Below are 14,557 nucleotides of genomic sequence, written 5' to 3'. Positions count from 1 at the left end.
ATATTTTTGTTAATATTTTATTATATCTTTTCATGTGACAACACCGAAGAAATGACACTTTGGTACAATGTAAAGTAGTGAGTGTACAGTTGTATAACAGTGTAAATTTGCTGTCCCCTCAAAATAACTCAACACACAACCATTAATGTCTAAATCGCTGGCAACAAAAGTGAGTACACCCCTAAGTGAAAATGCCCAAATTGGGCCCAAAGTGTCAATATTTTGTGTGGCCACCATTATTTTCCAGCACTGCCTTAACCCTCTTGGGCATGGAGTTTACCAGAGCTTCACAGGTTGTCACTGGAGTCCTCTTCCACTCCTCCATGATGACATCACAAAGCTGGTGGATGTTAGAGACCTTGCGCTCCTCCACCTTCCGTTTGAGGATGCCCCACAGATGATCAATAGGGTTTAGGTCTGAAGACATGCATGGCCAGCCCATTACCTTTACCCTCGGCTTCTTTAGCAAGGCAGTGGTCATCTTGGAGGTGTATTTGGGGTTGTTATGTTGGAATACTGCCCTGCGGCTCAGTCTCCGAAGGGAGGGGATCATGCTCCACTTCAGTATGTTACAGTACATGTTGGGATTCATGGTTCGCTCAATGAACTGTAGCTCCCCAGTGCAGGCAGCACTCATGTAGTCCCAGACCATGACACTCCCACCACCATGCTTGACTGTAGGCAAGACACACTTGTATTTGCACTCCTCAGCTGGTTGCCGCCACACACGCTTGACACCATCTGAACCAGATAAGTTTATCTTGGTCTCTTCAGACCACAGGATAATGGTTCCACTAATCCATGTCCAAACTGTTTGCAGGCTTTCTTGTGCATCATCTTTACACACCTGCTCCTCATTCACACCTGAGACCTTGTAACACTAATGAGTCACATGACACCGGGGAGGGAAAATGTCTAATTGGGCCCAATATGGACATTTTCACTTAGGGGTGTACTCACTTTTGTTGCCAGCGGTTTAGATATTAATGGCTGTGTGTTGAGTTATTTTAAGGGGACAGCAAATTAACACTTTTATACAAGCTGTACACTCACTACTTTACATTGTAGCAAAGTGTCATTTCTTCAGTGTTGTCACATGAAAAGATATAATAAAATATTTGAAAAAATGTTTACAAATACATCTTTGTATAATTTATATATATAATATATATTATATATATATATATATATATATATATTATATATATATATATATATATATATATATATATATATATATATATATATATATATATATATATATTTTTTTTTGTACACATACACCTTGGCAAACAAAACACAGTATTGGTCGATTTATAATTTACTTATAAAGCAGCGCCACGCCCACTTTCACATTTTTCTCTCTGTAACCTCTAATGATGTGAAACATCCACAAAGATATGATACACAGAGGGCAAACAATTTTTATGTCTTTTTAACTTCATGGGAAGAAATACATACTTTTTTTCCTTGTCAAAAGAAGTTTATTGAGTATACAATGTTATAAAGATACATAAAGATACATAAAGTAAGTTTACAAGGATCTATAAAGTAAGCTCATTGTTTTACAGTAGGGTTTATATAGGTAAATATCATGAAATTTCAAATATTAAACATTGGGTTCACGTAAACCTAAATTAAAGATATATATCATTTCCTTAGTTACTTTTGTAGGTATTTAAAAGATTTATACCTACTATACATATTGTTAACAAGTAGAGTGTATATAGGTCAAATAAATTCTGATAATGAGCTTTAATCGTAAGGTGGAGAAAAGGAAAGAGAAAGAAGAAAAAGGGTTGAAAGGTAGAGGTATGGTCCACAAGGTTGTCCCGCTCGTCAGTTTATTATTCTTTTTAGTTCTCTTTGAAGCCTTAGAATGGGTGTCTCTGTAAGTCATTTAATCTGTTACCATGGCAACAGGACAGAGTCATTGAAATTTGACAGGAACTGTTGTTTTATCCAAGGATGCCAAAGTTTTTCAAATTTTGGAATTTGATTTTGATCGATGGCTACCATCTTAGCATGGGACATTGTATTATTCATTCTGTGAATTGTTTCTGCTAGTACCAATGAAGGAGATTTCCATGCCTTGGCCACTGTTTGTTTTGCAGCCGTTATTAGTTGGATCATAAGTTTGAATTGAGAGAGTGTTAACCATTCCGGTTTTAGATTAAGTAAAGTTAAATATGGATCTGGTTGTATTATTTTTTTAAATATTTTAGATGCAATCACGAAGACTTCCTTCCAGAAGGTTTGGATTACTGGGCACGCCCACCATATGTGTAAATATGTGCCTATTTCTGGGCATCCTCGAAAACAAAGAGTTGAGGTATTAGGTGAATATTTTGCCACTCTAGCGGGTACAAGGTACCAGCGAGTTAGGACTTTATAATTTGTCTCCAGTGCTAAGATGTTGGGTGAAGATGACTTAGATGTGAGCCATATATTAGACCAGTCCGTGTCTTCTAAAGTTCGTCCCAGGTCCTCCTCCCACCTCTGAACGTAAGAGGGTCTATTAAGATTTGCTACTCCATATAATTGATTATAAAGTGATGAAATTGTACCTTTAGCAAATGGATCTTTTGTACATATTGATTCAAAAATGGATAATTGGGATAATGGTGTATCCCCCTTTAGGAATGGTGTATAGAAATTTTTGATTTGGAGATATCTAAATATCTCAGAGTTTGGTAGATCATATTTTTCTCTAAGCGATGGGAATGAAAGGAATGATTTAGATGCTATGAAGTCATTTAGTGTCTGAATGCCTGATGTTGTCCAAGCTTTAAAAGAATTTGGGTAGATCCATGCCGGATAAAAGGCCGGATTTCTGATAAAAGAAAGGAGAGGATTGTGTGGAGATTGTAACTGATATTTGGTTTTTAGTTTATCCCAGAGAGATAAGAAGTGTTTAGTTATGGGATTATGAATTTTAAAGCGGTCTTTAGGATCAAGCCATAATAAATTTGATATTAATAGAGGGTCATTTTCTGAAGCCTCTATAAATACCCATAATGGGATTTCCTGTTTTGCATGGTATTTGGACAGACTGGCCAAATGTGCTGCTCTGTAGTAGTTAGTAAAATTAGGGTATCCCAGGCCTCCTTTATTTTTGGGAAGATGTAGTGTGTGTATAGGTATACGTGGTTTAGAAGAGCCCCATATAAACGAAGTTGCTCTTTTTTGTACTATTCTCAAAAAATAGGAAGGAATTGGAATAGGGAGGACTCTGAATAGATAAAGCAATTTGGGTAGAATAGTCATTTTGATTGCATTAATCTTCCCTATCCAGGATAAAGGAAGTTGCGACCATTGTTTTATTAGATTTGTGCTCTGTCTTAATACAGGAGGATAATTGGTTGAGAATAAGTCAGAATGAGATGCTGTTAAATGAATTCCAAGATATGGGATTGATTTTTCTGCCCATGTGAATGGGAGTGCAGCCCTAGCCAGGATCAATTCCATGTTTGTGAGTGAAATATTAAGCACTAGGCATTTCTTAGGATTAATCATAAGGCCGGATAGGGCTGCAAATCCATCAAGAGCTGGTATTAAGTTAGGACCAGAGACCTGTGGTGATGATAGAAAAAGTAATATATCGTCTGCAAATATACATAATTTGTGTGTAATACCTCCTACTTCAATGCCAGTTATAGTTTGGTTTGTTCTGATGTATTGGGCCATGGGTTCGAGTATAAGGGCAAATAATAAGGGAGATAATGGGCAACCCTGTCGGGTACCTCTTTCGATATTAAAGGCTTCAGATTTGTATCCAGCATATTTTATATAGGCTTTGGGTTTATTATATAATGCTTTGATCCATGTTAAAAAGTGGGGTCCAAAACCCCATTTTTGTAATGAATATTGCATATATTGCCAGGATACTGTGTCAAATGCCCTCTTAATATCGAGAGATAGAAAACATAAAGGGATTTTCCGTTTTTTAGCAATATGTGCCAATAACACTGCCCTGCGTATATTATCGCCTGCCTGTCTATTTGGCATGAAGCCTACTTGATCTCTATGTATTAATTTTCCTATAATGCTATTGAGGCGTTTTGCTATTATTTTTGCTAATAATTTAATATCGAGGTTTAACAGAGAGATAGGCCGATAATTCACACAGGAAGTATCATCAGAAAGGGGTTTTGGGATCATACAAACAATTGCCATTAGTGTTTCTTGCCGAAAAGAATGTCCATCTAGAAGTTTGTAAAAAGTTTCAGTGAGAATGGGAGAGAGTATTTCTGAGAATGTTTTATAGTATAAAGCCGAGTAGCCGTCTGGGCCTGGTCTTTTGTTAAGTTTTAGGTCTTTTATGGCGTTAGCAACTTCATCTATAGTTATAGGCTCATCCAAACTGCTTTTTTGATTCTGAGATAACTCAGGTAAGGTTATTTTTGAGAAGAAGGATTCAGCTTCTGTAGGATTAAATTCATTGTTTGTCTTGTATAAAGTTGCGAGATGTGAGTGAAATTTATGGACTATTTTAACTGGATTACAAGTGTAAACATTTTTTGATAATTTCAAACGTATTGGTTTGAAAGATTTGTTAGTTGAATGTAATGCCCGAGCCAAATATGTACCTGGTTTGTTTGTATTCATGTAGAAATTGTGTTTGGAGCGTTTGAGGGATTTATCAACTGACTCAGTGAGAAATAGATCGTATTCCAATCTAGATTTTTCCAGATGAGATTTTGTACTCTGAGATGGATTATCTTGAAATGATATGTAGGCTGCATTAAAATTGAGTTCTAGTTTTTTTGCTAGATTTTTGCGTTCCCGTTTAAATAGTGCCATTTGTCGTTGTATTGTACCACGCAAGACAGGCTTATGAGCTTCCCACAGTGTTATTGGGGAGATGTCTGTTGTGTTATTAATTGATATGTATTCCTTTAAAGCTTGTTCAATGGCCATCTGATGTAGTGGGTGTTTGAGCATTATGTCCGGTAAGTACCACGTTGGGTCATGCGCTTTTGGTATGGCTGAGGCTATAGTAGTGTATACTGCATTATGGTCAGACCACGGAATCGGAATTATATCTGATGCAATAATTTCTGGTATCATTCCTATTGTTAGAAAAATATGATCTATTCTGGTGAAGGTTTGATGAGGGTGCGAGAAATAAGTGAATTTCTTTTTCATTGGGTTACTTTCTCTCCATGAATCTACCAGATTGTATTTGGAAAGAAGTTGAGAAAAAGGTAATCTAGAGGTTATTTTGGATGGTGTAAAAGGTGATTTATCTAGAAATGGGAGGAGGACCTGGTTCGAATCCCCACACATTATCACTGTTCCTATTTTGTGTGTATTAATCACTTGTAATATATGTGAGAGGAATGGTGTAGGTTGTTTGTTAGGAGCGTAGTAGGAAATCACCGTGATTGCTGTATCCATTATATAACCCATGAGTATCAGGTATCTACCTTCTGGGTCTTTAATTTCTGATGATAAGGTGAATGGTGTGGATCGGTGAAATGCAATTAGAGTTCCCCTTTGCTTGGTACAGGCAGAAGCCGTGTAAATTTGTTGATAAAAAGGAGAAATATATTTTGGAGTAGAATCTTTGGTGAAGTGTGTTTCTTGGAGGCATACTATGTGAGCCTTCTTGTTATGGAAAGTACGGAAGGCTTTGGTCCTTTTTTGAGGGACATTTATTCCCTGAACATTCAGGGAAAGTATATTCAGTGGTGCCATGGCAATAGATCAAATAGTTTTGACTTACTTTTTGTTATGCAGAGCTGACTGCGCAGATCAACCTGTGTGGACTGAAGAGATGAATAGATAGAAAAGAAACCAGTGAATTCTGGAGTAAAGAGTAAACAAAAAACATATGAGATTAGATGATACATTGTATAAATTATTTTTTGCAAGTAATCACAATTTACCCGTGAAAGAGAATAAATATCTCTCTCAGGGGAATAAGTGCCTTCGTCACACTCCCACATAATATGGTTGGGAGAATGAGGAGGGCTAATGGGGGTACACGGATCTTCCGCTTACAGGAGAGAAGTGCTATGTCAAAAGACATCAAAATGATGTTTCATTAATTGGAGTGCAGAATATAGTTTTTGTTGAAATTATTTATTCCAGGGTGGTTGTATATGGTTAGTCTTGCCCTAGGCTAAATAATTCAGTTAGAAAGGTACTGTTAATAACTTTGGTATTGATGAAGATAGTTTGAATTATTTTGGGATTTTAACCCTTTTAGAGTAAACAATTACATATTTTATTCATATGTAACTGTTTAGATATGTTAACTCATAAAATTGAGGTTGTATTGCTTCAGATTAGAATAAACAAAAACATAATTCTAGGAACTAGTTAGGTAATAATATATTTGTTTTAAGAAAAGAAAGAAAAAGCTTCCATTACTTCTGGATTATTGAACATATTTGTCCAAAAAAGTAATAAATCTATTGTTATTACCTGATAATATATAACTGAACAAGAATTTCCTTATTTCACTTATATATTCTAAGGCTATATGAATCAGAAGTAATAAGAAATATAACTGGAATGTAACATGATCCCACACAGTGTGTGACTATCAGAATGCAGTTACATTCAGTTATAAATACAGGTTTTTTATAGAGAACCATCTCTTAGTATAATAAATGAAGAGATATCAGGAATTAGGATGTCAGTCCATTGAATCTTCTTGATCCATGGATGATGTGGCATAACGGCCTCTTTTGTGAGAATGATGATTCCCATTTTGTTCTGAAATTTTCTGGGTGCTGCCTGAAGGTGAAGATGACGCCATTCTTCTGCGTGTGGGAGTGTTGCTGCTTGTGGGTTCTGTCAGATTTAATTTTAAAAGGGTTTGTTGTAGTTCATCTGCTGATCTGCTTCTGTAAATTGTACCTTGGTAGTTAAATCTGACTGAAAAGGGGAAGCCCCATTGATACATAATGTTGTGGCGTTGCAGTTCCATTAGTTGGGGTTTCATGGATCGTCTTTTAGTAATAGTAAGTTGGGATAGGTCAGCAAAAATTTGATAATTGTGTCCTTGAAAATTAAGTTCCTTTTTTTCTCTTGCAGCAATTAGTATTTGTTCTTTCGTTCTGTAATAATGAAATTTTGTGATTATATCACGTGGGGGTCCATCTTTCTTTTTGGCTGTGAGGGCTCTGTGTACTCTGTCCAGTTCTAAACGTTCAATAGGGATATCTGGCTTTAGTTCTTGTAATAGAGCAGTAATAGTAGATTGCAGGTCTGTCACAGTTTCAGGTATTCCCCTTATGCGCAAGTTTGAACGTCTGGCTCTATTTTCGTAATCTTCGAGCTTAGTTTGAAGTATTAAATTCTCTTTTTTTAATTGTTCCAATTCTGTTATATTTTCTTGGGTTGTAATTTCAATTTCATCCATTTTTATTTCTAAGGCTGCGGTGCGGTTTCCCAGCTCTCTTATTTCTTTGGTTAGGCTTTTTGTTATTTGGTCTGAGGTTTGTTTTAAAGCCTTATGAAGCATCTTTTCAAATTGTAATAATATTACTGGGGATACTGAGGAGGCTTGTGGAGAAGTTTGTGAGAGGATTTGTTCTGTATCTGACTCAAATGGAGAGTCTTGCTGTGACATTTTCTGTCTGTGAGAGCGCCCTGATGCTGTATCTTGTGAGGTGACTGGAGCTGCTTCAGCTGCAGTGAGTGCCTGTGAGCTCTTTGTGAGGTGATTTTTATTTCTGCCACGGTTTCCTCCCAGTACCATATTTCCTGCCCAAACTTTCACAGTTTGTTCCCTGGGGCAAAAAGGTTCAAATGGATACCTTTTGAGCCTGCAGGCTCCGCTTTGTCCTTCTCTTCTCTCCTCAGCGGTGTGGAGCTCTAACAATGCATGTCTGCTCTGCTAGGCTCTGCCTCCTGCCCCCCATACATACTTTTTTTACTCAAAATATTTAATGTGCTTGGGTGATGTCATTATGTGTAATACTGAGCTGTAAGAAGTGTGAGTATTAATAACAGTTCCAGTTTAAAAATACTTTTCTAAAATACACAAGAACCAAATAAATATAGGGTAACGTCTACCTTTTCTATCCTGCTTCTGTGCAAAAGTACAGGTGGCCTTTTATAATGCAATACAGTTAGGCTCACTTAAAGTGCATGTCTAGCCAAAACTTTTTTTTTTTTTTTTAATTTTGGATAGAGAAGGGAAGGGTAAGAATGTTGGTTTTTACTGTTATTGGGGGCTCATTAGGGAGATTTAACATAATTTCCTGTCCTGCTGACAACAGTTTTACCAGACAAAATGTAAGTGAAAATCTGCAACAGGGACAAAAAAATAAACAAAAACTGTGGTTCTAGCCTTCTCCCTACTTACATTTTTATTTATGTCTGTGTTACTGTTATGCCGCGTACAGGCGATCGGACATTCCGACAAAAAAATCCTGGATTTATTTCCGACGGATGTTGTCTCAAACTTGTCTTGCATTCACACGGTCGCACAAATGTTGTCTGAAATTCTGATCGCCAAGAATGTGGTGATGTACAACACATACGATGAACCAAGAAAAATTAAGTTCAATAGCCAGTGCGGCTCTTCTGTTTAATTCCGAGCATGTGTGGAATTTTGTGCGTCGTAATTGTGTACACATGATCGGAATTTACGACAACGGATTTTGTTGTCGGAAAATTTGAGATCCAGCTCTCAAATTTTTGCTGTTGGAAATTCCGACAACAAATTTTCGATGGAGCCTACACACGGTTCGATATGATTAAGGACTGACTATAGTGTGAACGCGTCAGCTTTCCTGCATTTTTCTGCTGTGGCATGTATCTTTTATGATCATCATTCAATAAAGGTTAAATATTATTTTGAGTGCGGCAGTCCAATACTTTTTCTCACTACTTCATCATAAGCATTGCCGGCACCTGTTGCTTCCAGCATGGAGAAGATGTCTGTTCCTGATTGACCTTTCCAGAAGGGTGAAATCTTTCTTTCGGAGCCTACACACGGTCGGAATTTTCGACAACAAGCTCACATCGAACATTTGGTTGTGAGAGTAAATCTATCTAATGGTTGCTTCAAATTCTTCGATTTTATTATCCGATGAATGTGCAATTTGATTAAAATGATCACATCCACAAACAACTTAACAGTCATAACTTCCCTTTGATTTAGACTCCCTTTAGATCAGATTCAATCAAACTTAGTTGACCAGAGTGGAAAATTTTAATTGTTTTTCATCAGTCAGCAGCACTGAGATATGAATACAATTGTATTTCAAGCCATCAGAATATGAGATTAATAATAAAGTCAGCATTATTAAAATAAAATAAGAAAAAGAAAAAGCCACATGCAATAGGTAAACACACCAATAAAAAAATGATTGCAGTGCTCAATACATAAAAATAATGAAATATAATTAGTGTCCCTAAATGTTTGAATATATAAAGTCACTCTTTCTACCAAAGTGTCATATCATAATATCTGAACATCACTTCTCAGTTTTCAGTGATACAATATAAGATCCAGGTGTCCTGCTTGAACTTTCAACATAACAATGGATAACACCCACAGTGATAGTCCTTTACCGTACAGTAAAAATGCACACTCACCACAAGGATATGCTGTCTAGATATAAAACACTTGTTACATGTATCCATCAAGGTCTCGCCCTCTTTCCACAAATGGTATGGTACAACCAGTCTCCTCCACTTTCACCAGGTGTCAGTAGTGTAGTGTATTCACATCCACAAGTGTATTCACATCCACAAAGAATCACCAACCATAAAAAAAGACTCTCATAATTCAGTAATTTAATGGTGATTTGAAATGTAAATACAGTGTAAAAACATCCAGGATTATGTTACAGATGTCACTTATAACACTTAAATCAGGGGCCGCCATTTCTGCAGAGGATGGTGGCATGACCTCGGCCAGTATACAACTAAGTTCAACACCATTTCACACTATCGCACATCTTCAGGAGGTTCTGTTTACTGTTTCAAGCGGCCATGACTATGTAGCCTGTTCCCAGAGCTCTCTAGCATATCCTTGTGGTGAGTACGCATTTTTCCTATATCATGAAGGACTATTACGGCAGGTGTTATCCATTTTAATGGTGAAGGTTCAAGCAGAACACCCGAATCTTATATATTTCATCACTGGAAGCTGAGGAGAATATAAGATTACATAGTGGAAACAGAGATGCAATCATATCTTAACGATTAATCGAAATCCACTTTCCTGTGTGTGCTATATCGGTTGAAAGGGTTGTTGACTCTAGGTCGCTCTATCAGAAGCATTTGATTTGAATAAAAAAAGTATATATGGCCACAATTAAGGAGCCATAGATAGCAGTATAAATCTGACAGGGAGTTGAATCCTTCCCCACTCTATTCAAAACAAGAAAACATTTTCGATTAACATACACTTTAATGACAAAAATTTGTATATATTTTAATTGGTTGCATTTTCAATCTCCCTTCTGCATGCTGCTGGTGGGTTGCTACTGGCTAATCCACAGCACTGTTTGTACCTTATTACTGAACAAACACATTAACCTTATAAACAGAACATTTCTAATTGGTTTCAGTGTAAACTGTTCCACTGAGGCAGCAACAAAGTAAATAATTTAGTGCTTTCTAACAAAAGAGCTGTTCTCCTCTGGCACAAAAGAAATTAACAATAATAATAATGTCATATGAATTTCTGCTGATCACTCACCTTGTTTTTGGTATAATGGTGAGGTACTACTTTGTTAAACAGCCAGGGGATTTCCTCCAGTGTATCATTGTTTACGACATGGAGTGCACAGACCGGGATGCTAGTATACATCTTGGGAACAACAAGCATATCTTCTGAGACATGAAATACTTCCCTAGAAAAAAAGAAAAGTTCCTTCTTACAAACAAAATATTGTATAACCAGCTAAATAAATGTGACACTATAGTGCTCTAATTTTACCTGAACACCACAAACCATGAGTTTGCAGGCTGATCTGTGTAGGGAGCTGAATAATCAGTGAATGTTATCCTGTATTGCTCATCTTCATAGCAGGAATAATCATGTGAAACAGGGCTGTGTCTGAGCAAGTACCTATAAAATAATATTTGCTATAATTAGATACGGAATACATCCTGATACCGCCACATACCCATTTCAGCCTCTGCAACCTTCCTCTTAACGTGGATCTTTAATATTTCTGATAGTCAAAGCTTTGGCACTCATTCATGAAGCTTGCCTATCTGCGCCTACCTACACATTACTGTTGACCAATAAGGATGGTTATCATAGTAATGTGTGAAGGCAGGCATTGTTGCAAGCTCTGACACTAGTGTTGAAGAACACCATGAAATTCAGCCATGACAGGAAGATTTGGGGGACTGATGCAGGCACCTCTAGGTGCTGAGTCTTCATATCCTTCCCTCCAGAAAACAATGCCACAGCTTTTTAGACCTGGATTTTTTGGGCTGGCCACAGACTTTGAGCAGTTAGACCAAAGGGGAGCAGAGCTTCTCAAACAGAGGGTACAGAACCTGGCCTCCTCTGTACTTTGCACATTGATGGATTATTGATAAACCTTCATTACTACTAGTTCGGAGGTATGAAGCTGCATTCCCGAAAAGCTCTTTGGGGCTGGTAAACACAATCACGACTGCTTCCACACTGCTAATACTGAATGCTTTGTTGGAGGACATATTCAATTTCTTGATAATTATTTGGCTAAATATGGTAGGTACATTTCTGTTCTAACAAGCAGGATTTTTCTGCATCAATAAAATCTTATAAGTACTCGTGCAGGCATCAGTGGCTGCAGGAGCTGAAACAGGCAAAGAAATTAACCTGTGATAGATTCATTTGAACCGGTCACTACAATCAGCATTTTGTAAGCTCCGATGTGTACAGTCGTTGGATTTTTAGGCACCTAATGTATACATTGGGCTTGATTTAAAAAAAATAAAGAGTAGAGTATGTTCACTTCAAAACTGAATTTTTTCTTAATATAGCGAATTAGGTGAAATAATGTGAAAATTTACTTGGCAAAGAATACCCAATGATGTGCAGGGAGAATTGAAAAACAACAGTACTTTTGCTTGCAAAAGATTGTATGACTGATATTGCAAAAGTTCACCTCATTTACTAAGCTAAGTGAATTTTGTCTTTGCAGAGACGATTTTAGTTAGCTTAGTGAATGTTGCACTGACTTCTATCATCAAGTTAAAATTCTGGGTTTTCTTTTTTGTTTGACAAATTTTGAAATTGAACATACTCTACTCGTTTAGTAAATCTGATCTACTGGTTTAGTAAATCTGAGTCCCTGTATAAAATTAATATATATTTTTATATGTGCCTGATCTTGAAGTGCTAAGTTTAGACAGTATACAGTATTTGACAAATATTTAGTATTGTTTTTTTCTGTTATCTACTCTGCATAGCATTTAACTGTCCTTTGACTGCAATATCTACAATGCTCATGTCAACAACCACACACATATTATATCTAGCAAATCTGTGCAGTTCATACATACCTCAGAAGGCCAATACCATAGTGTTCGGCATTTGATTCAACGGCAATAGAAATTCTGTCCAGGGTTGTCTTAACCATTGTATTTTCTTTGGTTCCTAAATTTTGAACAAAAGCAGAAATGTTCATTATACCAAATCGGGTGGTGCTATCAGTTGCATTGCTATGGGAAATTAATCAGACAGATGGATTGTAATTTTTGCTGCAGATGCTCAACTGACTTAGGTATCATTAGCCATTTCAGAGTGCCCTGTACACACGGTCGGACATTGATCGGACATTCCGACAACAAAATCCTAGGATTTTTTCCGACGGATGTTGGCTCAAACTTGTCTTGCATACACACGGTCACACAAAGTTGTCGGAAAATTTGATCGTTCTAAACGCGGTGACGTAAAACACGTATGTCGGGACTATAAACAGGGCAGTGGCCAATAGCTTTCATCTCTTTATTCTGAGCATGCGTGGCACTTTGTCCGTCGGATTTGTGTACACACGATCGGAATTTTGTTGTCGGAAAATTTTATATCCTGCTCTCAAACTTTGTGTGTCGGAAAATCCAATGGAAAATGTGTGATGGAGCCTACACACGGTCGGAATTTCCGACAACAAGGTCCTATCACACATTTTCCGTCGGAAAATCCGACCGTGTGTACGGGGCATAAGCCTGTATAATTTTATGGTTAGGGTAGTAAAGGGTTAGTAATTTTATGTTTAAACTCATTTATTGAACTAGTTTATGAAGGAATACCATTTCTCCTCCCTCCTCCCTGGTGTATAATTTGGATTTTTACCATTGTTTGAACAATCCTTGTGGATTCAGTGTTGTTGCAACCATTGCCAACCTTGGTAAGATGCCATTCAACAATCTTTGTGTTTACATTATTGAATGTTGATTTATTGCTGATTTTTGTGGATCTTGATATACCTTTATAATTAAAAACCTGTCAAACTACAATATGACTACAACTGCTTTCACATATTAACGCGGACACACAATTTTTGTATACATATACTTACCTCTGAATTTGATTTACCTGTCCAGGTGTGTTATCATACATCCCCTGGGGAAGCCTATCAAATGGTGAAACATGACAGGATTGCTACACAATGTCAAGCAACTGTAATGCATTTACCTTATGGAAGGTAATTATTATTTCCATGTTTTTTAATGTCTATATTTTTTCTTTATTTTTAACATGAGATATATAAATAAATTGATTGAATTTTATAGTATGACTATGACTCGTGTTATTGGCACCTAAAAAATCCCAGCTCTTACACAAAAGCATTCCCAATGTCCTGTCGCTTATTTAAAGTTTACAAAGATGACAAACATCAAAGATCATAGTAAATTATATCATAGCGTACATAGCACAGAAACATGAAAAATGAGTCACACAAATTCAACAGAAATGGTGGATAACAATGCCGTCATTAAATCAAGCCTTGATTATCAGCATACGAAACCCACTAGTCCTGAGACAGGACCAGTCATAGGTTCATAGAATAGCAAACATAAGGTATTCTGTTCAAACTAAACAATGATAGTAGTAGGTAGGTAAAGACAATTCTCTTTCAGGCCAGACCAAGATGGCCTGATACCCAACAAGTATTTATAATTAAAGAACAAAAGAAAAAAGAAATAGAAGAGAAGTCACCAAAAGAAGAGAAAAAAAAACACATACACACACGAAGGGGGAGGGGGAGGGAAGGGGAGAAAAAAAGGACTGACAAGGCAAAGGTGAACTTTGGAATTGGCTGTTTCTCACAGTGGTGTAGAGACAAATGAGTTAAATGTGGAATATCATAAATAAGACCACGCTCTCCACGTGTGATTATACAATGGATTCATAATTTTATGATAAGCAAAGATTGATAAAGCAATCTATACAAATTTAAGTATGCCCTAGTTCTTTTAGCCAGTTTTTTGATCTTAGGTAGATTTTTTTTTTTTTTTCGTTTCAGTGGTTTTATTGAATTATAAAGTTTACACAAAAGAAAAACACAGTAAAATGCATTTTAACTTTTTTTGCAGTCACATAGAATCCATGACAAGTTCTGGTTAAATTAGATATGTAGCC

At 36.7% G+C, this 14,557-nt stretch overlaps 1 protein-coding gene across 4 annotated transcripts in view; it reads right to left on the bottom strand.

Moving 5' to 3' along the window:
- ADGB (androglobin) overlaps positions 1-14,557 on the bottom strand; it is a 505,879-nt gene that overhangs the window by 96,416 nt on the left and 394,906 nt on the right. For all 4 annotated transcript variants that reach the window (XM_073627819.1, XM_073627820.1, XM_073627821.1 and 1 more), the window contains 3 exons: positions 12,478-12,571; positions 10,913-11,044; positions 10,673-10,826 (listed from right to left, as the gene is read on the bottom strand). In XM_073627819.1, the coding sequence (XP_073483920.1) occupies positions 10,673-10,826; positions 10,913-11,044; positions 12,478-12,571 (380 nt within the window). The remainder of the gene's footprint in view (positions 1-10,672; positions 10,827-10,912; positions 11,045-12,477; positions 12,572-14,557) is intronic.

Source organism: Aquarana catesbeiana, linkage group LG04 (genome assembly GCF_042186555.1).
Source record: "Aquarana catesbeiana isolate 2022-GZ linkage group LG04, ASM4218655v1, whole genome shotgun sequence".
Taxonomy (NCBI): Eukaryota; Metazoa; Chordata; class Amphibia; order Anura; family Ranidae; genus Aquarana; species Aquarana catesbeiana.
The sequence above is the reverse complement of the archived record's forward strand: the minus strand, read 5'-3'. Positions and strand labels throughout refer to the sequence as shown.